General features: G+C 40.4%; 1 protein-coding gene across 2 annotated transcripts in view; it reads left to right on the forward strand.

The window, feature by feature from the left end:
* slc41a2b (solute carrier family 41 member 2b) overlaps positions 1-26546 on the forward strand; it is a 43048-nt gene that overhangs the window by 807 nt on the left and 15695 nt on the right. The window contains exons 2-10 of one of the 2 annotated variants that reach the window (XM_062443687.1): positions 1413-2004; positions 3720-3827; positions 6805-6876; positions 7696-7840; positions 8095-8241; positions 15005-15152; positions 15881-15960; positions 25344-25475; positions 25999-26147. In XM_062443687.1, the coding sequence (XP_062299671.1) occupies positions 1456-2004; positions 3720-3827; positions 6805-6876; positions 7696-7840; positions 8095-8241; positions 15005-15152; positions 15881-15960; positions 25344-25475; positions 25999-26147 (1530 nt within the window). In that variant the 5' untranslated portion in view covers positions 1413-1455. Of the gene's footprint in view, positions 1-1311; positions 2005-3719; positions 3828-6804; positions 6877-7695; positions 7841-8094; positions 8242-15004; positions 15153-15880; positions 15961-25343; positions 25476-25998; positions 26148-26546 lie in introns of both variants that reach the window. The other variant, XM_062443686.1, reaches the window with a different exon arrangement.

The following is a 26546-nucleotide window of genomic DNA, read 5'->3' on the forward strand; positions in this document are numbered from 1 at the left end:
GCTGACAGCAGTGTGAGATGTTGATGTGTGTTTTTTTTAGGCTGTGGTTGCCAACACATTGTCCAGCAGTGAACTGTGAACATGGAAAAGTGTATACAAGATATAAACATAACGTGATCCCCTTTGGCTTCAACTGTTGGAGCTCATTTAGTTAAAGATAGCCTCCAGACATGTATTAAGACATGTCAAATATTCAACCTAGAAGAATAATGTGTCTTGACATGTATGATGACCACGTTAACATGCTTAAAATGACATCGCCTCTACTCTTATCTAACTTTATTCTTAAAAGTAAAAGAAGCTATAAATATGCTTAAATATTTTTCATTTCAAAAGTTTAACTGCTAGACACAAGATGTCTCCTTCTGCACTTTAAAGTCCATTGTCCGTGTATGTGCGCTAATGCTGGGTGATATGGATAATATCAAATACATTAATATAAGATAAGATAAGATAGCCTGTATTGTCATTGTACAGTCACCTTTACCTATCCATATTGTGACAATATTGTAGGGATGAGTATTGGTGCTTTAAGAAAATATGGACACAATATAGGGTGAAGGCAAATAATAGAAAAGCTAGAATAGTCTGGTAGGTTCAGAAAATGACATCACTTTACTTTAGCACAGCCTTTAAAACCAGAAAAAGACACTTATGCTATTTCACAATATTATGATATCCAAAATCTAAGACAATATCTAATCTCATATCTATATAAAATTGCTATATTGCTCAGTCCTGATGTGCACTGAATGCTACACGTTTCTACATCACACCTAAAGTTTAGGTAAGGGGAGGGTAAACTTTATTGATCCCCCTAGGGGGAAATTCAAAATTGACGTGATAAAAATACAATTAAAATAAAAAACGATGTACAATAAAATAATCTCTAAATACTATAAACAATAAACAATAAGAATAATCTAATGAAACCAGAGTTGGCTTCCAAACTAGTTGTGTTGTCACAAATCCTGCTCACAGGTTCTCCTCCTTAAAATCAGATTTTCAGTGAGCTCAGAGAAACTTTCCACTCTCAGCAGATGAATGTGAAAACAAACTCTTTACATATATTATTCTGCACAGTGAAGCTCAAACATTCAACTGAAGGAACAAGAAGAAAAACATTTTTTTAAATGTGTAGTTTGTGTAAAAGCTGCTCTGTAATTCATTAGAAAACAGCATCACTCTGGTTTCCAGTTGAGGATGTTTTATTTACTCTTCATAAGAAGTGACTCAGCTGTTACATCAGCTTAAATATTGTTCATCCTCCTATTCTCTGCTCTGTTTTCTTTCATTGTGTATTCTCTCCAGGCTGATGATGAGTCCCTGAGCAGGACTTCTAACATGGACGGTGCACCTTAGCCTGCGTAAAACTAATTTTTGCTGAGTCTCTCTTTTGACATCATCCTCAGACTGGATGACGGGAGATGAGACACCGCAGCCTTGGACCGCATCATGAGTATCCAGAGTCTGGGAGGAGCTATAGGGGAGTCCCTGGGCTCTAGCCTGACTGTGCGTATGAGCGGAGCGGGTGGCGGGTGGAGCGCTCTCTCCCTCAAACCTGTTTCCTCTGGGCGCATCGCCTCTATTTTCCAAACCATGGTGCCCACCGGCTACACCAAGCTACAGGAGGAGCGGCTGTCCATGGTGGACCTCGGAGCTAAACCAGACATTGGCTCGCTCCAGAACGGCTACAGGCAGGAGACGTCTCACATAGAGGGCAGACGGCTCCTGGACCGGGCCTCTAGGTCCTCTGTGACTTTATCAGACTGTGGAGACGGAGGTTACTCTGAGACTGAGCCCATGCTGGCTGAGAGGAGGCTCTCCGGGGAGGAGGCAGACGAGGAGGAGGAAGACGACGACGACGAGGAGGCAGGGCTGGGACCCGCTGCACAGAACATGCCCAAGGAGTCGCCTCTGGCTATGGCATTGCAGATCCTCTTGCCTTTCCTGCTCGCTGGATTTGGAACGGTATCAGCTGGAATGGTGCTGGATATTGTGCAGGTAATCTGAGACACAATGCAGCTTTTATTCAAACAGGAACCAGCAGAGTTCAGTGCTCAAGTCAAGCTGGAATTAAAGGTTCATTCCAGTTTATTATGACATCTGCAGTCTTGATTTCATAATTGTAGCCGTCATTTCTATCAGTTATGACTTTACACTCTGCAGTTACTAACATGTGGGCGAGTGTAGTTTCTTTTTTTAACAAATAAAAGTTATGTTTATACAGATGTTACTCGCTAAAATGTATAATGTGTGTTTCCCTGAGGTCTAATGATAATGTCGGACACATTTCCTCCCTTATAAAACATTTTTAAAGCCAGTTCTTCTTAAAAGTTTGAATCCTGCATTGTTAACATGTTTACGAGCCCGTTCCCAGGCTCATTGCTGCATATCATTGTGCAAAATAAGTTCTGTAGCACTACTAGAGGTAAAAAACTCCACAGGGTATCTTTTAATTAAACAGACACACATTTGTTCTATTTTATTTTTATTTTTTTTGTAGCATTTTTGAGACATTTTTGCCTTTTTATTTGATAGCAAACTGCAGATGAATGGCATGAAGTAAGGAGGGGGGAAAGCTCTGCATGTTTCCTGGAGCTCCAACAAACATGTTGAACATATCTAAATAATGTATTATTTATATTCATGAGTGCAAGCTTGCAGTCTTCTTCTTCGTCACTGCTTTTGGTGGAACATCTCTACATTTGTTGCTACATTACTAGCAACTGTTGATTGGCAGAAAAGCATGAAACCATTGGCACATGTTGTTGCATGCTCGTATGCAACCATGTGAAATGATATTTGCACCATTTTTTTAAAACCAAAAGTAAGACTGAATGCTCCTGAAAATGTCAAATGGTGTAACCACAAAATAATAATAAATATTCAATATTTTATCCACCTACAGTGTATTTAAGTGTAATTACTAAAAAATAATGTAAATGTTTCCTGATCTCCATGATTCTCCAGAGTAAATGTAATATATAGAACAATTGTATTCCATTATCTTTATTTAATATAAAAGTTATAATGTAAGATCATGCCAAACTAGTTGATATGGTGTTTTATTGAGAATTTAGTTTTTTTAAGCAAGTTGAATTATTTGGTACAAAGTTTTTATGGTTACACCACTTAGACATTTTTACCATAATCCTCTAATATATTCTCTCTAAATGGATTAAAAGCAGAAATTTGATGCTGGGTCCACAAAAAAAGAATGTGTGCAAGTTATTCATACGTTTATTTTCACATATTAACCCCTTTAAATTTAAACTAAACCACATGGACACAAGAAAACCTCATTGAGCCCTTTTTAGAGAAGATGGGACCCATACATGTGTCAGCCATCTTTGCACGATAATGAGAATTTCCCGTCAGATGATTAATGGAATAACTGTTTATTAGAAGAGATGTTGAGTTTGCAGTATTGTGTTAAGTCGTCCCTCCTCTGGAGGACATGGAGATATAAAAGAGCTTATTTGACTGTATTTTTTTGCCTAAATTAGCATTTTCGGTTAGTTTTAAACACTTCAGTCTGATAACACTGTTGAATATAATTCATGCACATTTTTAAAGAGGTTTTCTTTATCTAAATTGTAGCATTATGCTTGAATTGTAAAGCCAAATGAGGCTGTGAATGAAAAGAGAGTCACTATAAGATCAGAACAAACGTTACAACAAATGTCAACACCGTCACTTCCTCGTGTCGTCTGCAGCACTGGGCGGCGTTCCAGTACATCACGGAGATCTTCATCCTGGTTCCTGCGCTGCTCGGCCTGAAGGGAAACCTGGAGATGACTCTGGCCTCCAGGCTGTCCACAGCGGTGAGACAAACACACACCTACACACACACACACACACACTCTCTGACAACATTGAGGAAGACACACCGCCGTGGTATTTTTATGTGCAGTGTGAACTATAAAGCATAGACTAACCAAATAAAGATTTTAGTTGTTGTAAAGGATTCAGCTCTTGTCAATAAAAGACTGGAGCTATATTAGATAGTAACTGTGTGACTGTAGAGCTGCATTCATATATACTTTTTATCTGTCTGTAGCTGCTTTAAAAAGAGCTCCACAGACTTTTATTTTTTATTGTTTTGTTTTATTTGTTTAGTTTTCAGACACAACTTTCTCTTCTTGTAATTGGGTGGCTTGAGTCCAACATTCTGACCCATTTTACACCAAGCTACTTTAGATTGTGTTGCACTCTAAACCCTCGAAATCAAAGGTGGAATGGAGGATGTAGCCACGCTCCCAATGTCACATCCAGCAGGCGTGTCAAGAGGGAAAAAAACACACACATACTCGCACGTGTTGAAGTGCGGCGAGTCATCATTACCTCTTCTAACTTGAACCTGCAGCCAGTTAAAGACACCATGGCAACCGCTGATATAATAGGAGACGCATCAACCGAACTCGAACCCCCTCCCGCTTCACTGAAATCATCCATGTGGAAATATTTTGCGTTCCCAGTGAGTTCTGATGGAGATTATATCACTCATGACACCATGTAAGACCACCTTTATGAAATAAGAATTTGAAAATGAACACCCCTAACTGTAAAAAGAGTCGGCTTAAACTCTGCTTGACAAGTTTCTCCTTCTGTAGATGCAGGTGGTGTATGTGGGTGCGGAGGTGTGTTCACTTGTTATTGGACTGTAACTCTTCTCTTCTGTCAGGTGAAATGAAGCAGAAAACACAAGTGCAGCTGTCTTCACTTTCATTTTCTCAGTACAGGTTATATTTATGTACTCTGGAAAGTTGTTCGGGAGCATCTTGAACAGATTTCGGTGTAAGAGCCTCGCGGATTTGGAATTAGCGGAGGAATTTGCTGACGTAGCGGAGCAAGGGGTGATTTCATGTAGGAGGAGGATAGTCCAAACAGTCAGGTGGTTTATTGTTCCACTTTAATCTCTCACAGTGTGAAAAGGGGAAGAGAGTTAAAGGGAGGGAACAGGTACATACTGTACTTTATCAGCCATAAAACTGTGTCATAGTCCCCACAAAAGCTGCATAATTACAGGTTAAGTCATCGCAGATAAGTCCACAGAGCACTTATTCAGCACAACCTGTTATTTCTCAGTGTGTGTTCACATCTCTGTGTTTTGCCTCCACCCCCTTAAAAAAAAACAAAAAAACTCTGATAGAAGAAGAAGAAGCGACGGAGCAGAATTCTCTCTTTGTTTGTTTTTCGGCTCTTCCTGTTGGCCTCCGGTTCCCCGTGTACAGACTCCACATTCATTCAGCGCTGTGTCAACACGGACAGCAGAGCTCAGTGTGAGCTGATACTCTTCAGTACCGTCCCTCCAAAAAAAACAATTTACTGTCCTCCTCAGACCCAGCTGTAAGACAGACAGCGAGGGTAAACCCAAACATGCTCTTTTCCTGTGTCATTTAAAATGATGTTATTAAAATAGTAAAAAAATGATAGATTAATTGACTTTTTAAAAATGTTATATATTATATATTTTTATGTATATTTATATTTAGTTTTTTGTTTTTATTCATTTTTTATTGATCTTTTCTTTATTGTGTTTTTATGTGTGACTCTTTACATTTTATTTAGGTTAAACGGTGTATATTGTATTATATGAAGCATCTTGTGCTTCATATAATGCTGTCCACCACTAACAGGAACAAACTGACAAAAATAACACACACCGCATTCATGATCATCAACCATCCCACACCACAGAGCAGTCACACGCCTCGCACAAGCAATAACTAACGACCCGGACACCCTCTCTACCCTCACTTCACACTGCTGCCGTCTGGTTCAGGTACAGGACTCTGAGATGGAGACAGGCACGCTTCAGCAAGAGCCTGGTCCCGTCTGCCATCTCAGCACTCAATTACCTCCCCCAATAACCTCATATGGACCCAGCCCTCCTGAGTGTGATAGATATATGTCGGTTGTTCAATGTTTGGTGGAGTTTGTGCAGTATGTGTGTATTTACATGTTGCTCAATGTTTAGTTAAAATAACAATGACAATAAAGGGCTATCTATCTGTAACTTCAGTTTGGAAGGTGCTAAAGACTCAAAGTTCACTATTATTATTATTATTATTTATTTTTTTAAATATGTATTGATATGAAGTGTTGATATGAGTTGCGAATGTGGGACAAGACTGAAGTTGAAACCCATCCAGGCCCAGAGACACCTGTTTTTAAAACAGCTGCTCACCTTTGGCTCGGTGCGCCTGTCGATGATGTCACACTCTTAAGATATCAGAGAGATGAGCTTTGATACAAATGATCGGCCGAGTCAGTCACTTGTTCTCAATCCAGCTGAGGTCACGTTTCACCCGTCAAAGGCCAGACTTAAACCAAAAAAGTCCCTGAAACAAGCCAAAAAGATTTGTTTTGATATTTGTTTTCAATTTATTTTCCACTGATTTAAAAAAAAAACTTGCTATAGTGAATTTACTGCTCAGCCTCTGAAAAGCAGTTATATAATGAGGTTCAATGTGGTCTGTGGCTTTATAGGAAGGTTGTCAAATCCGGAAAAAGCAAGAGGAGATTATCTCAGCTTTTGGTTTGGTGGTGACTCATTTTAGCTTGTTTTTACAAACTTAACAGAGTAGAGTTTGAGTAGTGTGTGTGTTTACGGAGCAGGGAGGTTCTAACAAAAGATGTTATCGACCTGTATTGTGGGAAATGTACAACTAATAGTCAGGATGTTTTGAACTATGCTGCTACTAATTTTTCCACTTACTCTTGGTTCCCTAAAATTGTGCACTGACGTAGTTCTAACCATTCATATGAAAAACTTCTTCTTTTCTATGTTCAACACAGGTGAATGTGGGCAAGATGGATTCTCCCATAGAGAAGTGGAATCTAATCATAGGCAACCTTGCACTGAAGCAGGTAATCACACACACACACACACACACACACACACACACACACTAATGCTGCCTTTGATCATCCACTTACATGTCCGGTCATATAAAAACAATAATAATAATAATACTCTTTAGTGCTTCACAGGGCAATAAAACAGAACAGATTACATAAGAGTAGAGACAGCAAGAGCTACTACTACTAAAAACAGAAAAGCACTAAGATAGATCAACAACAAATAAAATAATAGAAAATTAAAGAGTATGGAATAAAAATCCATTAAAAATAATAGAGTAAGTAGTAAAAATGTGCCTGATAAAGTTTCACAGTCCCGTTTAATTATATGTGATATATGGATAAAATCTCACTGTCATATTTATGTTAAGTTATGGTACATTATATGACATATCTCTATCTCTATATCTCTTGATATACATAACATAACAAATGTGGTAATTGGTCCAGGTGGGCGTTGACTCAGACTACTGTATTGATCTCTTTGTGTAGTAGGAGTGAGTACAAGCTCTGCTAATCATCTACCCACACACTGATAAACACACCGTAACACACAAAACATCACAGAGTTGTAATGAGTTGTTGTTTCACAATAACATCTGTCAGCAGGAAGTTGTTGTCAGGTGTTACGTAATAGAAGTGCCTGCTTTGACATGCTTTTAATTACATTATTTTACAACCATGTGTATATGGAGACTTACCTACTATAATCCTCCTGTTGTTTTTCTTTCTTTTTTTTAATCAATAGAAAACACTACAATACAAGCTGTTTGATTTGTTCTGCTTCCTGTCATTTCATCCATTATCTCCCCTGCTTCTCTTTTCCAGGTTCAGGCCACCGTGGTGGGTTTCCTCGCAGCCGTAGCAGCTGTGGTCCTCGGTTGGATCCCGGAGGGGAAGTTCCAGTTCAGCCACGCAGTGTTGCTGTGCTCCAGCAGCGTGGCCACGGCCTTCATAGCCTCCCTGCTGCAGGGTAAACATACACACACACACGCTCACTCTAACAGCTGAGACCCACTGGTTAGAATAAACTGTTAACACTGTCCGTGTGGAGACGCTGGGGTCACGTCTGTCCACGCTGTCATTGTAACTGATCTCCCAAAACACTTATTTCTTGCTGACAGTGCATGTTAATGATCATGTTTAAATGTTACTTGTGGTTGCTGAAGTGCCCCCCCCCCCTCCTCCTCCTCCTCCTCCTCCTCCTCTTCTTCATGTCATGCTCAGGTATCATCATGGTGGGTGTGATCGTGGGCTCAAAGAAGACAGGCATCAACCCAGACAACGTTGCTACACCCATTGCAGCCAGTTTTGGTGACCTCATAACCTTGGCGATCCTGGCCTGGATAAGCCAAGGCCTCTACAAGTGCCTGGGTGAGTGAATAACTAACTACTTAGTCTAGGTCTAGTCTAGGCTCTCACTACAACAGGTAAGGACATGGCTGTTGTTATTTAAAATCCTCGTATAAGACAGCGCATCACTGAAAGATATTATTCTTCACTCCTTGTAGATTGCAGAATATGTAATGAAAAAGTCCTAATGGCTGAATGATGTAATCAGAGGAAATACACTGAAACAGAGGATCAGACATGAAAGTATGTGATTCCTGTTAGTTTGTGTTTTTATATCAAGCAGCTACAGTGATGCAGTGTAACATGAATAAAGCTTATTAGTTTCAGTACAGATAAAAACAATACTTCTCACTACCTTACTCACTTTGAACATTCTCTACAAATCATGCTATTTCATCACAGAAGCCAAAGTTCCTAAATGTGAAATGTTTAAACACAGGGTGTCCTCTTTGGCTAAGGAACACACAGTGCAATTGCAACACCCTTAGATCGATTCCAACGTCATTCCCAAAAATTCCCAACACGTCATAAGAAGAAGTTGTTTGAACACAAGCAGTTGTACAAGAACTTTGCCCCAATAAAATACATTATAAATAAATAAGCTACATTTTTATTTAAATTTGAGTGTCTGATCAAAGAATAAGGAAACAAGACTATAAAACTGAATTTGATCCACTTCGTTTGTGCCTTTTTTTTAGGTGCAAATGTGACGCTTTTTGTCCCAAAACCCATGAGGTGTGTTTATCTAGCTGGGGTCATAGTTGGTGCGTCATTCCTCTTAGTGTGTGTAAGGTCCACTCTCAGTATTACATATGCATCTAATGTAGGATCAGGCAATTTAAAAGACGCGTTGACAGACGTTGATAATGTATTCTGATGCATTAGCTAATTTGTGGCATTCAGAGTGCAGATTGGTGATGAGTCATGAAGCAGGTGTGATAGGAAGAAAAACTTGACTTTACCATCATCATGACATCAGACATCCGCACCACAAACACATCCAGAGACCTGCATTTAATTAGTTATCATTTATATAAACTTTAGAGCTATAACTAAATACTTGCAATGAAAAATATAGCTATAATTAATAGTGAACGTCAGGGACCATCAAACAGACAGAGTGCAGATAGTTGTAAATGTTGTTCATTTAACTTGCACTTAAACTTGATTACTTTATAGCAAAATAACTAGAGGCTGCAACTGCACTCTTCTGTCTTTATTTAATGCATTTAACTGCCTACATTTAACTCCTACTGTAGTGAAACACACATTTGTGCTGCACCTTATTGAGGTCCAATATCCATTCCTAAACATGCCTGATCATCAGTCTAAATTTCTCTCTTCTTTGGATACATGCATAGTTGATGTTGACATTATATACCATTTTCCCAAAGTTTCCAGTTATAATAGAGTTTGAATCCTCAGTTTCATAGTCCTGCTAAACATTTGTTAACATGGTCTCTCCTTCCAGAATCTCAGATGCTTTTCTTCTCATGGTTCTCTGTAGCGAGTCACTTCCCTTAGTCAGCCAGTAGAGGTCCCTCTTGCCTCACTTTGTAGCGATGCTGCCCACTGGCAGCAGAACAGACCATCTCTTTTTCTCTCACCACGCATTCCACGTTTAGTTCATGTCACACCCAGGCCTGTGTTACACCACCATGTATGACTTAATTACAATGAACACTGGGAGCTGTTTCCTCTGGCAACCGTCTCATACTAACTAACCCTGTCAGGTCTAATTGTATGACATAGATGTTCATCACTATGAAAGGAACAGTTTAAAGGGGACTTATTATCCTTTTCCTTATTTTTACACACATAATGTTTCAGTGTTGGATGTTCATGTTAAAAGTGGCCAAAGTGTCAAATAACAAGGTAAAAATACAGATATAGAAGTAATCCCGGGCTCTGTTTGCTCTGTACACTCGGTTCCAAACGTTTTTTTCTACCTTCAGTTTGAGCTGACATCAGCTTGGGACGGATTTCTTTATATGGTCATCTGCTCCACACAGAGCGCGTGAGTTCACTGCTCCGCTCTGTTTATATTATGGCATTTTGTATTGGGGGTAGTCACTGAGCCATGACTTCAGCTGAGCTGTCATACTGTGTGTATTTTTCCATTATACATCAGGGAAAAGTAATAAGTACTACAGTCTACCTGTTGGAGGTGAACTGGACATCTGCAGCTCTTCATCATACAACATCATCATCACTCGGGCGGTTTATACTTGTACTATTTCCCCCTGCACAAACGGCTCTTAATATCGTCTGGTTTTAGGTGCTAATGATGCTCTGCTAATTCAGTGAGGAACTTGTTTCATTTCCTGAAAATTCTTCAGAATAAAAAGTCTCCTGTTGTTTAGTCATTTAAAAGCTTTTCAATATGAAGCAGTGGAGCAGGAACTGTTGGGTTCAGCGGTAACGTAACACAACTCTGATATGTGCTTCCGGAGAACTGACCAATCAGAACAGAGTGGACTCATTGGGAGGGGGGCCTTAAAGAGACTACCTGTTAAGAGACAGAGGCTGAACTGAGGAGCTGCATAAAGGGCCAGCGTAAGATACATTTTTTGAACTGCGAATCATGCAAATCTAAAAAATACAGAGCTGGAAATGAGCATAATAGATCCCCTTTAATGCTGAGAGTTAATTTATTAAACACATTTCATATTTCCATGGCAAGGCTGAGCAGTGAGGCTGTCTGGCTGTGTCACTTTCAAGACAGTGGCTCTGTTGTTCTTGAGCCCAGCCACGCTGACACTCTCTTCCAAAATTGGAAGTGGCCAGTTTACTCTCAACTGAACAGAATTTAAATCATGCTTATCTATGCAAGTTCCTTCTGATGGTCAGGCCAGCACCTTAAAGTGTGTGTGTGAGAATTGCATTTACAATTTATCCTATACAGATAAAAACGTAATGTCCCTAATGTTTCTAATTGTAAGGGAAACCAGCTGAGTAGACAGGCACTGGACAGAGGCGAGACTAAGTATTTGCAGGAGCCAAGTGGAGTCCAGTCAAGTTTATTTACACAGCGCGTCCAACAACAAGATTGTTATAGAGTGCTTTACTGAGAGGGCTCAACAATAGATAAAAGCACGGATAATGGGAGCATGAGATGGAACACAAACGCCAAGAAATGGAGCCCAGAGCTTCTGAGCATGCACGGAATGAGTGCGTTTGAGTGTGTTTGTGTCGATGTGGCACCACTGGGCCATTTCAGGGCAATCCACAAGAGTGATGAGACGAAAATGAAGATAGATTGAAAGAAATGGCTCATTAATACATCAGTGTTTGTTTAGATACTGAAACACTGGCTGCATTTATGCCGACACAATGGGCTAATCAAATATCACACTATTATGACATTATTCTCACAAGAAAATATTAGATAGAATGGGGCATCATCTGCAATATCGGATAGGTTTTTTTTTTTAATTTACAGATTTATGATGTGCTGGCAGAAGGCCGTGCCAGAAATCACAACAGGTCTAATAAAATGTTTGGAGAAAAGGATGAGAGCTACTAGATTTACCACAAAATATTTCAGCAAACAGTTTCATATTTAGACTTCCAGCAGACTTGCAGCAACATTTTCTTTTGAAGTTGTGTTAAGGCCACCTGAAGAATGTAAGTCCTATAACTGCTTTTGTTCTTTTTAATCTCCACCGACTGCTGAGAAATAGATCTGACACTTAAGCTGCTAAACGCTCCTCTATTTGAACCAGCTATCCTCTAGCTTTGTCTGCCGTTTGTTGTTGGGCAGTGTAGTGTACACTGGGTTTATCAGAGCTTTTTTATATGCCTACTGCTGCTGGAAACAACCGTAATCGGTGAGACTGAATCAAGACAGTAAAGTTGTCTGCCATAAAACCAAAACAGTGATCTGAAAGATGCTAAAATGCTCTGTAGAGCTGAAGAGAACCATTGTTAATTCTGTGTCGGTATGTCTCTGTGAGCAACCTCTTTTATGGACGTAGTCATAGTTATACTTATAGTCATTTGACTCATTGTTGTGTGCAGCCTTAGGCTCAAGGGTTGAATGTTTTCTTACCAATATGCTTTTTTTTTTAGAATTGTAGTTGACATTTCTCCAGATGTTTCTATGGACCCAGGCTTTACCTGACTTATTGGCAGATATTCATATCATTTGCCTACCTGGTACTGATGATTCAGCCAGTAGGGTTTCCTGTCCATACTAGCCTCAGTAGAACTCCTTGTCGGTCGTCTAACATTGTCTATGTACACAAATGAACAGGACTTCTACATTTGGAACCCTGGAGGCCTGAAATAACTCCTCAGTAACTCAAATCAATAAAACGTACAAGCAATAATTATTAATAGCGTTATACCAAAAGAACAAAGTCATCAGTACTTTTAGTAAGATGGTTTAAACCCTGTTAAGTGATGGTAACCCTGACGGTCCTTGGTTCGTTTAAACCTGCTTTAGATGCCTCATTACACAGAAACATCATACAGCTTTACTTGTACTTTTCTACATTTGCTAACTCATGCTGGGTTTTGGATGCACTTCTATCATAAAGCATGGAAGCCAGAGGGTACTTATCATCATTATTGGGATCATTGTGTCTTTCCCGTGCATTAGAAGCATCTTTCCATTCCTCAGCTAAAGGGGATAGTTGGCAGTCGCACTGTTCTTTTTTTTTTCACTTTTCAGATCGTTTTAGCAAAATGTATTCCAGGGGAGATAGACAAGAATATCAATTGTTGGTTGGTTGGTTTATTCATGGCAACAGGGAAACTGAATGGCAGGGTGTCAGAGGTATATGTAAACTGTTTAACGTGTTGAAGACCTGCATGTTTAGCTGGTTTTACCTTCTGTGTTCATGTCTAGAACTTTGCTCCAGAGGGAGGTGTACTGCCATGGAACATAGCTCTACTTCCCAAATGTGTGCCTCAGTGTACCTGCTACAGCTTTATATTTTCGGACTGCTAGAGCCCATTATACCCTAAACTGAACAGTGGGCCCTTTCTCTTCTCTAGCTATGAAACCATCCAGATAATAAATCTGGGACTGTTTCCTAATGACAGTTATTTAGTACTTGGAACATAATCCTGCTGGAAACATCTGGTGGTGGCTCTAAAGCAGGTGCCTTACCCTAATTACTCTTTCAAAATAGTTGCGTTGTGCTATATTGTAGTTGGAACAGAAAGGAGCAGTGATAAAGAGAAAGTCAGAGAAACCTTAATTGTGTTGGTGTGTGTTTTCTCTCTGCTCCACTTTTTAAGAAACATGTAGGTAAGGTGGTTTGGAGAGTAAAGGTAGGATAACAAGTTAGACCCTTTTTTGTTTCCGGACCAATTCTTTAATTTCAAAATGTCATGATGTTATGGTAACTGGACTGTACCGGGAAACAAACCACCAATCTTCCAATTGGTGGGTGGTGCTCTACCTCCTGAGCCACAGCCGCCCTGATGATGTTTTTTTTCATCATCTAAATGTTGATGGAATATTTCTGGATTGCAAATCTTTCCTTTTGTTTGCTGTATCTCAGGTTTCAGAAGTAGACAGTAAGTACCTTTCACTTTCAGAGAACTGACCCATGTCACTACTGTAACCTTTCATGTCCTATAAGTCTGTAAAAAAATTCTTATCGGTAAATATTGAAGGACTTTTGTAGAATATAGTAACAGACACTCAGACATTTAATACAATGATGGTAGTTGACTTGATGACAGTTGTATCTTTTATGAGGAATTTTGCTCATTTTTGTGCACTTATTATCAACGGACAGCAAAGAGATGACAGGACCAAGAGACAGATTCACAGATTTCAAGGGGAACTCGGACCAAGGACGTTTTGATTCATGGTCACCATCTTAACCCCTAACCCCAGTTTGCTATTGTACTCGCAAAGTATCTTATTTTAACATTAAGAGTCCTCCTGAGCGCTGAACATTTCTAGCTGAGAGTTTCCTCTTTAAACCTATTCACAAAGCCACTAAGAGCCACTTTACTGAGGAACTTGGAGAACCTCTGCACTAAGAGCAGTGGCAGAGTTGACCCCTTTGCTATGGATGACATCATGTTTCATGAACAAACTTGCTTTGTCTAAAATAAGTCACATTTGGGTTAGGGTGAACTGACAGAAATGTGTCTGTAGCCAAGGCTGGATAACCACACAGTTTAAAAAAAAAAAAAAACAAGTCCTCAGACCCTGGTATGTAGGCTATCTGTAAAGCACAATATCACCTTAAATGGCAATGAGGTGGGTTCCAAATTAGCTGCCCCTTTTTTCTGTTAAAGGCCAGAAAACATGGTGAAAGCTAGTTGTAAGTAAGACCAGACACAAAAAAAAGCAATCTTGCTGCCTGGTAGTACTCCAGGAAAGGAGTGCTGGTGGTTGTCTTGGCTCTAGGCGAAATATAATTAAGATGTCATGTGTATTTCTCTTCTTGTACACACTAATCTGTCGAGAGTGGGAACAATGGGGGTCACCGGCTACCCTCAGCTTAGTTTTGCGCCCCCCCACCCCCCTCCTTGTAGGTAAATCCAGTCATGTCCTTGAATATTTAAAGTTGTCAAGTACTGAAATGTGGCGTTGAATGCTCGATCAGATCTTCAGCCTTGTTTAATTATTTGAAAATCACATATCTCCTCACCTCCTACCTAATTAAGGAGTTACTGATTTTAAGCATGTACTGCATGTGGAATTTCTTCTACAGCTGTTTGTGTTGGTGTCAGGTCAAAAAAAAAAAGGAAAAAAAAGAGACTTCCGAAAATGTGAAGTAGGAAAAATGAACGTGTCTCCTCCTTTTTTCCTCAGATTCCTACCCATACGTGTCGTCACTGGTTTGCGCTTTCTTCATGTCTCTGACGCCACTGTGGATGGTCATCTCCTCCAAGCACCCAGCCAGCCGCACCCTGCTCTACTCCGGATGGGAGCCAGTCATCACTGCCATGGTCATCAGCAGGTGTGTGTGTGTACGTGTACGTGTGTGTTTAGTCTTCAAAGGGGGAAAGAACAGCTATTCTGCTATTCTGCTAGTCTGCGACTCCCAGTGTCTGGTTTGCTTGATGACTCATCCCCTAAACAAATTGCTGCACCCGAGCGCATACACCCTCGGGTCCCCTTGAGCCTGGCAGCCACACAAATACAGCTAGCGGGAAGGGAGTGATTGTCTCCCTCACTCTCGCTAACTCTCTCACTCTCACTCTCTCTCTCTCTCTCTCTCTCTCTCTCTCTCTCTCTCTCTCTCTCTCTCTCTCTCTCTCTCTCTCTCTCTCTCTCTCTCTCTCTCTCTCTCTCTCTCTCTCTCTCTCTCTCAAGCACTCTTTTTCTCAGCACTCAGGTGAAACCACTTATCTCAAGCTTTAATGGAGGAGTGAGAAAATACAAATATTGGCTGTGGGTAGCCTAAGCTGAAAACAATCGAGAAATCTTTCTTTCTATGTCTTGTTCTTCCTCATTTAGTGCAGCTGATTTTTAGTGGCATTTATAGAAAAGCACACAAAATTCACTGTGGACGTCATTTTGCATCATTCTGTTGAGAGAAATAGTGTTCTCTCTTCCTCATTCCATGTGCCTTTTTTGTCTCTCTCTTTCTGTCTCTCTCTCTCTCTCTCACTCACTCACACACACACACACACACACACACACAGTAACACCATTTAAATGATCTATTTGTGTTGTGTTCTGCAGCATCGGAGGGCTCATCCTTGACAAAACAGTGTCAGACCCAAATCTGGCAGGCATCGTGGTGTACACGCCGGTTATCAATGGTGAGTCACAGTATTGGCACCGCTTCTTCTTCCTTCACTCTGAATGGCATCAAGGTGTCGCTGCCATCATTTGCCCTCGGGACACGAACACACGAGGAGAATCTGGTCAAAGATTTGACCAAAGATTTGAATGAAACAGCTTCTTCTTCAATCCGGGTGGGATTTAGACTAGAGCTATGTTTTAAAAAACCTCACTGTGTGTGTGGTTAGATCGCTCTAATTTCACATCCCATTTCTCCTCTGTGGAACTGTAGAAAGCATCAGCATTCATTATATACCTCCACTCTTTCATTCCACTCTTTTCAATCTATATATGGAGCACTTTATGGAGGCACCTAAAATTGTCCAAGGTTACTACTCAAGGTAATTTAAAGTTATTTCACATCAAATACTCGTCTGTATTTTTAACCAATTCTCATTATGTTCATGACTGTAGGGCTGGGTGATATGACCAAAACTCATATCCTGATAATGATACCTATCCTGATATAGCACATCTTAATACAATGTGTGGATTTGATTACATTACTCTACTTGGCTTTTTACTCCTGAGGCTTGTGATGCTCTTACAGTAACACAACGAGTGTAGTTGTTCTCAGCTCGAGTACTTCACCTGGTTCACTGTCTCTGTCTCTGTAGTGCACACCCAGCCCTGCCAGGGGGGGGAGAATAGAGCAGGAGAGAAACACGACCATAAATGACAGCAAAATACAGCTTAGACTCTCACATCGAGCTGAAATTAAACAAGAGCACATGAATTTAGTAAACAACTCAAATAAAGACAGTCTTTGCTGCTTTTTCCTGTCATTTATAGTCGCCATCTCGCTGTTTGTCTTCTCTTTCTCAGCACAGACGGGGCTGAGCCCTCCGTGTGTGTAGCGCAGCAGAGGAGAGACAGACAGCAGTGGAGAGATGGAGAGTTGATGACAACTAAACTTGTTCAATCACTCATTTTAAATTAGTTCACCCATGCATGTTTATGCGGCTACGTCAGCTTGCTAGCAGCATACTGAACAACTGATCTAAGCCACAACTTGTTTTAGACGAGCAGCAGTGAATGCATGGACGCTCAAGGCTTTTTTAGTTTTTTTGCAAAGTGAGAGACACACTCAATGACAGCTAACAAATCGTTGAAACTCATCAAATTTTCATATAACCAAAGATTTCTATCAAGAAACTATTTACAACCAAACTACCTATCAAACCAAGAAAAACTAGTCCCAAAATAATCAAATTAAACTGGATCCCAAAAGGCAGACTCCCCTCTGCCACACCCAGTTGGCCTCTCCCACTTCTTGCCTGCCACAGTATAATATATACCATTTTTACTGGCGCTGCTCCTTTCAGCAGCAAGGAGCTTTTGCTGTTTTGCATTTTAATTTTTCTTCAGTCTGAAGTGAGTCAAAATAGGAGTAAGTGGCTTCAAAATAGAAGTATGAAACTCCCATTTTAATAACATTTAACTAACAAGCTGCACCTGTCTATGCAACTTAAACATAAATACATTTGCAAGGATTAATAGCACTCTGATTTACCAGCGTGCACCTGACACTAAATCACCCCTCTTTAAACAGAAAGGGCTGAATTGAAGCACAGACAGTTTTAAGAGAGTCGGCCAGTTGATTCTTTTTTAGTGGAGTTTATTATGTCAGTTTCCTGTCTCGTCTGTAAGGAGAAAGTCAAATACAATCTCAAGCAGCATTACTCCACTAAACACACAGAGCGGTACGGAGAAAGAGAAGCAAGAAAGATGAGTTGCTCATATTCACTGTACGTATTTGAATGTGTAGCCTGGGGGGGGGGGGGGGGGACACACACTAGGGGTTTATCCTTCACTCCTGGAAGTATAAAGCATTACTCCACTGTACATATCTGACTGTGTAACCGGCTTTCAGTGTGGAGAAACATGGCCGCTCTGTAAGAAACATCTTATCATGTTGACTTGAATTTATTTCTGAAACTGTTTATTGCAAGAAGTGAACCATATTGTGAGCTACACTGGTTCATTTAAAGGTTTCTTCATGAGTTGCAGTTTAATTTTACACATCAGACAGCAGTAACCACTCCACTGAATATCTCGACTCTCCCTCTCAGTTTATTTTTTCAACATTATTTTTTTGGCATTTGCCTTTTATTGGATAACAGATGAAGTGGCAAACGGGAAACAAGGGGATAGAGGTGGAGGTATGGCATTCGACAAAGGTCACCGACTGGAATCAAACCAGAGACGATGCAGTTATGTGGCACGCACAGTCACAGCTCCCCCCTCTCCATTCTGTAATTAATGCAGTGTTTGACCCTTCGAGTCGAGATAGAGACAAAGTGATTATACGCAAGATGGATGACGCTTCATGGAGTCCATTTGTCTTGTGCTGTGCAGCTTCCAGGTGTGAATGTGAAAACTTGAAAAGCTCACTCAACAGTCCCTGGATAAACGAAGGTTACCCAAAAACAAAAACAAAAAAAAATCCTCTAAATGCTAATCAGCATAAATAACTTACCTAATGAGGCCGGTTTAGGCATTCAGCCACAGCCTGTCTGTCTCCACTTCATAAAACTGGTCTTCTTCCATTTCCTTCCGCCACCCGTCTCCCACTGCTAACGGGCTCAGCCACGGCTGCCAGGGCCCTGGCACCTCCACAACAAAAGATAAGCTTTTAATTAAATGGCATTAATGAGAGACATTTAACGAGATGGAAGGCGATTCTGACTCTAATTGGTTTTCCGTCCAGACATATCGCAGACACTGGACAGCTGGGGAATTGAGCGTGCGTCTGTTTGCGAGGTTGAGGATGCTTTTTTTATTTTGCCTCTGAAAGATCCAGGTCTCAGCAATCTTTTTTAACTGTCTCTGATTAACAACATTTTATTCCCGGGTGAGGAAACAGCGAGGCGGTTTTTCTTCGTGTATTTTGCTATAGCTGATAAAAATGCATGGCTGTCCCCCCCGTCCTCATAAAAAATATAATTCAACAAAGGGCATGTGGAGCAGACACTGTGAAAAGATGGTGTGTGGACATTTGATTAGAAAAGGGTGAAGAAGGAGATGTGTAGAGCTCGATAAGAAGAGACAGGTGAAATGAAAGATGGAGACGCTCGCTCACCTCCATTATTTCATTTAATACATAATATTAATATTTAAAGTCTTAAAAGGTGTATTTAAACCAAGCATTGAAGAAGTGTCTGCTTGTTCATTTTCTCTTATAATTGTTCTAGGCAGGAGGGCATTCAGTGAAGGAAAATTGAACAGATTTTTGTACTCCTAATAAATATATATATATATATTTAAAATTTTTATTCACACAAATAATAGTAACAGTGTCTACATCATCGCTATGAACTTGTCTTGGCAAACAGTGTGTTAATATAACGGAACAGGAAATGGACCAATCACAGTTTCCCCCCCCCCCTCCCCCATGGTATCTGGGTGAACTCCCAGACGCTCCGCTGCCAGGACCCTGATGTATTACAAGAGCTGGATAGGGCGCCGCTGCTCAGCCATCTGCCAGTTTTCCCCAGCGGTCACTTGCGGTATTGCAGCGAAAAATCCCTCTGCGGCCAAAAAAAATAATTTCTCCATAGACCACCATCTATAAAACTGTTGGCAGGACACCTCAGACTGCAAACAAGGTCAATTATGACTCTTTATATTATGAATTTTTGATCCATGGAGGTTTTATATTTGTATAAACTTTCCTCGAGCCAAATAAACCGATTTTTAAAATCTGTGACTTGGCTGAGGGAAACTTGTGGGCGGGGCCAGTGGGGAAACACTACTGTACATATTCGGTGGGCCGCATAACGCTTAAGTAAACCCGAAAGCTAGAAACTTTTTTTGGCGGATGTGCCAGCTGAGCAATTATTATTGGACTGAATGTTATACTAGATATTTTACATTCATTCCAGCTAAACAAATATATGAAATAAGTCAAAAATAAGCCTAGTCATTTACATGTCATATTAAATTTAATGATGTCACGACAGACAGCTTTGTTTGACTGGTTTTCCAGAATCATCTTTGTGTGTTGTGAAGCCAGTGAGGGCATAAAAACCTTTTAATATGCTGAACTTCCATGTGACAGAGCTGTGGCTTTGTTTTTATAGCTATATTTGATTTTTTTTATTGCCGCATGTGGTCCTATTGAAGGCCCAGGGTCCAGGGCCACAACTCACCACTGATTTGTTCTTATTCTCCTTATTTCGTTAGAGACAGTATAATACATCAGAGACCGGCATATTGTTCTTTCCTTCCTTTTGATTTTAAATTCAGGTGACATTTTAAAGGTCCTAAAAAGCCTCTCATGGAGCCTCTGAGACCTGAACATATCACATTATGTTATGCGTCTGGTGTTTTTTCCTCTAGACAGCGTTCAGATACAACTGACTCTTTAATCTTTGCTTGTCATCTTGGCATATTTGCCTTTTTTTTCTCTCTATTCTTGTTTGTACGGAGATAAGCCGTCTACCTATTTTACATCTCACTTCCACCTCCATCATTTGTTCCCCCTCCTCTCCCCATGTTTTTCTTTCATTATATTTTATCTACGTGTGTTTCACTGTGGCACATCCAATGCGTTACCTGCATTTAAATAAGCAAAAAATTCAACATTGTGTAGAGGAAGGGTGATGAGATGAGCGACCAGCAGACAGCTCCTGTGCCCCCATTGCTCCTCCCTCCTCTCTCTCTCTCTCTCTCTCTCTCCCCCCTCTGGGCAGACTGGCCCAGCAGAGGGGGAGCATGGACCCCCTGCAGCTCCCACGTGGCCTCTCTGCAGTCCAGACCTCCTCACTACTCTTCACCCTCACTCCTCCTGTCAGACCCAGTGACCCGAATCAGCCAGATCTCCCAAAAACTCCCTTCAGTCTACTTCCGCACACCCCCTGCTGAGTGTGTACAAGCACCCCCCAACCCATCCCAGCTTGCACCAAACCCCAGACATACAAGGACACAAAGTCAGAAAGTCAAAATGTGTGCACAGTCCAAAGAAACAGTTATTGAAATAGAAAATGAAATAGCAGATTTTTGGAAAGGCATTTCACTGGCCTTTTTAAATGTGAAATGCTGGTAATATATCAATGCACACCTTGCACCGTAAACTATATTTAGCAGTAAAGTAAATTAATGGTGTTTTGTGTGAACATTGTCATCTGTCCTCTTCTGTACTAGCTTGTTGGCTCTTTATCAGATAATGTCCCATCTGTAACAGCTGTGTGATGTGATGTGCGACCTAGAGGGAAAAAAAGCTCCATCCATTGTTGTGTGGTTAAAGCCAACTGGATGAGTGTACATGTGAGGCTGGATAAACATGAAGCCTAACTCCAGATGATAAACAACATCAGTGGTACAACACTAATTAGTATTGTCCATGAGAAATAATCAGTAATCAAATATATGTTAAAAAAAAGAACACAATACAACTATCTACCAATAACCCTGCTCCCGGAGAGCTATTGCACTGCATGTTTTAGGTATCTCTCCACTCTTAACACACCTGATGCTAATTATTAACTCGTTATCAGCAGCTGAAGCTCATCAAAGGCTTGATAATGAGCTAATAATTAGAATAAGGTATAGGACTGTAACTCCCCAGTAGCAGGGTTGGCGACCATTGATGTAGACGTGTGTGTGTGTGTGTGTGTGTGTGTGTGTGTGTGTGTGTGTGTGTGTGTGTGTGTGTGTGTGTGTGTGTGTGTGTGTGTGTGTGTGTGTGTGTGTGTGTGTGTGTGTGTGTGTGTGTGTGTGTGTGTGTGTGTGTGTGTGTGTGTGTGTGTACTAAGTGCCACATTGCACAATATGAATATTTGTACATTAATATTTGTACAGTAGTAATCAGGGATCACATTCACTCATCCCCAAAAGGACATTTAGCCTCTGCACCGATAGAGATTATTTGGTCATTTAGCATTTAATGTTATTGGCATGGTTTCTATATTGAGTTTTTTCTGTGAAATGTAAGGTGTCAGGTCAGATATGTCAACCATACCATCCTTATTACCTCCTTAAATCATATACTGTATTAGCAAGGTAACATTAGCTATGTCATTTGGTTTATTCAGCTAGCAAGAGTTCCACCTGTTAGTTAGTAAGTGTGAATATTTAGTAACAACGGTTCCAGACACTTCCATTATAACTAAGCTAAATATAGAACTTTTTAATAGCTGTTGCATCTGGCTCCAGATCAGATGTGTGGAGGGCAGATATGGACATAATCAGGTCATGAGGGCCCGAGTGTGACGTGAGAGGACGGGGGCAGACAGGGCCAAGTGGGTGTGAATACTCAATGTTAAGTTATGTCTGTTTACAGGCCCAGTGGGACCGCTGGTAATGCTCCAGTTAAATGTCACCAGGCAGACAGAGAGCCACAATAGAGCGAATTAAGTGGACATCACCCTTAGGTGGTGGCTGTGTCTAATTTAATATACTCACCACAATAACAGGCCTGGTTAGGAGAAGAAGAGACACCCACCCCGCCTATTATTTTTCTTTTTATATGGTTTCCAGTTCTTGACCTCTTCACTGAGTTTTCCCTCTGAACTGCAAGCATTGAATTATGCATTCTTTATGATTCTGAATAAAGAGACCTAATTTCTTTTTCTAGCGTTGCTTAGTGCCACCCTGAGCAGTTTGTGAAAGACATAAAGGCACACTTAGCAAAAGGCTTTTCTTCTCTCCTGAGCCTCCTCTGTGCCCACCTGTCTGCCGCTTTGTTGTTTATATCTGTATGTATGTGAGCTCTCCTGCAGGGCTTAGTCACCACTCTCTGGCTTCAAGGGTGAACACAGGAAGTTAGTCTGTGTTCTACTTGCTAAAAGAAAAAGTGTGAACGCCGCAGCATGTGAATGTAAAACGGTCCTGTGTTTTGTCAGTACAGATGGCGTCCCACATTCATATGACCGTTCATCTGCTTAATGTTAGCTCAAATCTAACATGAAGAAAATAGAACTCCAAACCTATATTAGACAAGGAAGGTGACATGGTAACATCAGTGAAGTGGAAAAATATGCTTTATTTTCAGGAATGTAAAGACATTATTTTTTCGTGTGTAGCCTTTCACAAACACAGCTACAAGCAGTACCTGTAAAATAACTCTTTGACATCTGATCACAATAACTGCCTTTGTTGGACGATATATTGTCTCAGAAATAATCGCGATAAACGATATTATTGTCATTTAAAGATCATTTTATACCACTGATATAATGATAATGTAATAGTATAATGTAAGGGGGGGTGGGATTGGAGAGTGGGCGCTACACTTGTGTAAAAGCACAGACTGTCATTATGGTTGGGGACAGAGTTATTTACCTTTAATTCTTCTACAGTCTCCACTCAGGACGTACAGGTGAGGAATGGAGGACACTGCTTGTTTAACCAATGTGACATGAATAGTCTCTTAGCTGCTAATGTGAAGTGTGGTAATATTGAGGTCAAAAAATGATCAAGGTAATGTCCATGTATCATACGATAAGTCTGTATATAGACATGATGATAAATATTGTACTATAAGTCGATAAAGTAATTACCGTGACAGGCCTAATCCCTGAATACTAAACATTAGTGAGCTGTGAGCAGTCTCAGATTGTTTTGTTTATATGACTCTTTGGCTTGAAGAGATAAAACTATCCAGTATTTCAAGGTTCTCAATATAACTATTAAGAAGCTATTCACATGTATTTATCGTTTTTCTTATAGCAAATGATTGAATGGATATTAACGTAACTCAATGAGATATTAACTGACCTTGTCGGTTGTGTATATCAGCCTGTACACTGATTTTGATCAGGGTGCACCGGGCCATCAACTGCAATAGTATTGCGTGTGCGAATTGCAAATTTAACGTCCACAGGTGTCGCTGTTGAGAAGGAATTTACTATTTTTACATACAGAAAACACCCAAGATGAGTCCAAGAAAACATTTAACAGATTTTAGTATCTTCTTGTTTCTTACCACAGTAATAATCGTGCCATCCATTATTTTTATTAGTATCAATGTTGGTGTTATTCAAAAACCAGTATCTGCCATACTATACTTGGAACTCTGTGTGAGGGTTCCAAACACCAGGTTGGGAAGCATTTCTCTACAGAATGGCTTTTCTCTCAGGACCTATTAAAGATGTAGCAATATGTAGCCATACCAGTAGTGGCATTAATAATTTAGTGTGTCATGAGGTTGGGAAAGGGAAGTTTCTTATAACCTATTTCTTCGCAGACACTTTGATTTGCGGTAACAGGAAAAAGCAAGACGGTCCTCCCAAGAAAAACAAGTGCATTAGTCATTTCAGAAAATGCCCCCAAAAAATGGCCGCAGGAATAATGACTGTTGTCTGCTGGGAGCAAAAGTAGGAAACTGTGTGAAGTCCACAGAGTGATGAGGACTGGGTGGATGACACAGGATGCTGCTCTTTGTTTCCTGTTTCCTACCAATAGTCAACCACAGTGTTGTTATTAACGTAAGCATGACGATGAAGGTGGCCCAATCATAACAGTAGTGTATTTAACCCAAACCACGATGTTTCATTAACCTTAACCAAGTTGCCTTTGTGCATCATTAATGAATCCTTAACCATAGCACTGTTGGATCAATGAAAGGTTTTACTTTTACATTCTGGAGGTTCATGTATGTGGTGGTTTAATTTGGAGGATTTGTTGGGAAAAGCACAGGTGTAACAAAACATTAAAGGACAGGTTCACATTTCTTCAAGTAGGTCTTAAAACAACAGTCAGGTTGCCATGTGAACAGTGAAAGAGGTTTTCCTTGCTTTAATCATTCCTCCTGTTCAAACTGGTTATTAAAAGATCAAATGTGCTTTCAATGGAAGGGATGGAGGACAAAATCCACAGTGTGTCCACACAGTCATTTAAATACAAGTAATGTTGAAAAAGGCCTATTAATAACGAGCACTGATGTCATCATCTTCAGGGCCACCCATTCACAGGGCAACAACTATTACACAAATATGACTATCTGCCAATTTACATGTGACATTTTGCACATTGTAGCACAGAGCGTGACTGATGTATTACCATGGCTGATAGAAATGTATGATTGGAACTCATCACATACACTGTATACACAGTACTAGCTGAAAGTGTGAACACACTTTCCATCCCCTTGAATGAGAAAGTGTGTCCAAACTTTTGACTGGTACTGTATATAGCACCATGTTTAAGGTCATTTAGAAACAGTGACACCAATTATACATTTTTTTAATATCCAAATTTAATGGATGTTCTTATGCAAACCTTTTTTTTTTTTTTAACAATGACCATTAACAATTCTCTGGTTAAAGGTGATAAATAGCCATTATGTGTCATGATTGACAGTCACAGGATGCTCTGCTCCATGATTGTCTATCTCATGAACAATCTCAATCATTTCCAGGTATCGGGGGTAACCTGGTGGCCATTCAGTCCAGCAGGATCTCCACTCACCTGCATTTCCACTGTGCTCCCGGGGAGGTTCCGGATGAGGCTAAGGGCTGCTACTACCCCTGCCGTACATTCTGGGGTACAGGTCAGTACTGCATGAGTAATGTTCATAGAATCTCACATTGTCCAACTCCAGTGTGATATGTATGAAGAACTTTAACTCAGTTTTTTTTAGCTTTTATAAATATTAGACTGTAGTATATATGTTTTAAACCCTGTAGGTTCGGAAATGAAGCACTGTGGAAATGCTGTCAGGATTGCAACAGGGCTTTAAACCATGTTAAGAGTTGACAGTCTGACTCAGTTCTGTTCCCGTGCAGCTGCAGTACCTCTGGACCTCAGTTAATTGTATCTCCAGGTGTCCCAGGTGTGGAAGTAATTCCTTGTTAGTAGTCTAGAATGAAAACCAGCAGGACTCTGAATGCTGGGGACAGCAGGTGGGCTGATTCAACCAGCAACAATTTACCACAAAATGATTGAATCATGCATTTTTATAAAGACGACATGTACAATTGTAGATTGGTTTATTTTCTCCTGTAAAGAAATTCTACCCTTACATTCACCTTAAACACATCTCACATCCTTTATTTCCCTTTGCATTCTCTCAGGGGCCAATCACCGATCCGCTCAGGTGCTCATCCTTTTGGTGATCCCTGGTCACCTGATCTTCCTCTACACCATTCACCTGATGAAGAGCGGACACACCACCCTGACCCCCATCTTCATGTCGGTCTACCTGGCTGCTGCTATGCTGCAGGTAAGCACACGACGATGAACAGAATTCTAAACTGCTGTTTTATATTCAGCGCTCATCATTCACCATAAAAGTATTTAAGTGTAAGTGCCTTTTTTTTTTCTTTCTAAATATAGCAGACATTAATGCTGCTTTATAGAAAGATTTATCGTCAAGATCATTCTTACCCCAAAAAACAAAAACATTAAGAGAAAGTAGACCCCTGTGCTTTTAATTGTCCAAAGCTGAAATCTATATTTTATATTAAAAATTAATAGTAGGAGTTCTTTAGCCTCTTTTAGCTGTTTCGGTGTTCCTACCTGCATATTCCACCCTCATCAACCTTGTTTCCAGCAGCAGCAGGCAGCTCTGATAAGTACATTGCACACTACCTGCTCAGCACCAAACTGTTTACTGTTTATT

Source organism: Scomber scombrus, chromosome 22 (genome assembly GCF_963691925.1).
Source record: "Scomber scombrus chromosome 22, fScoSco1.1, whole genome shotgun sequence".
NCBI lineage: Eukaryota > Metazoa > Chordata > Actinopteri > Scombriformes > Scombridae > Scomber > Scomber scombrus.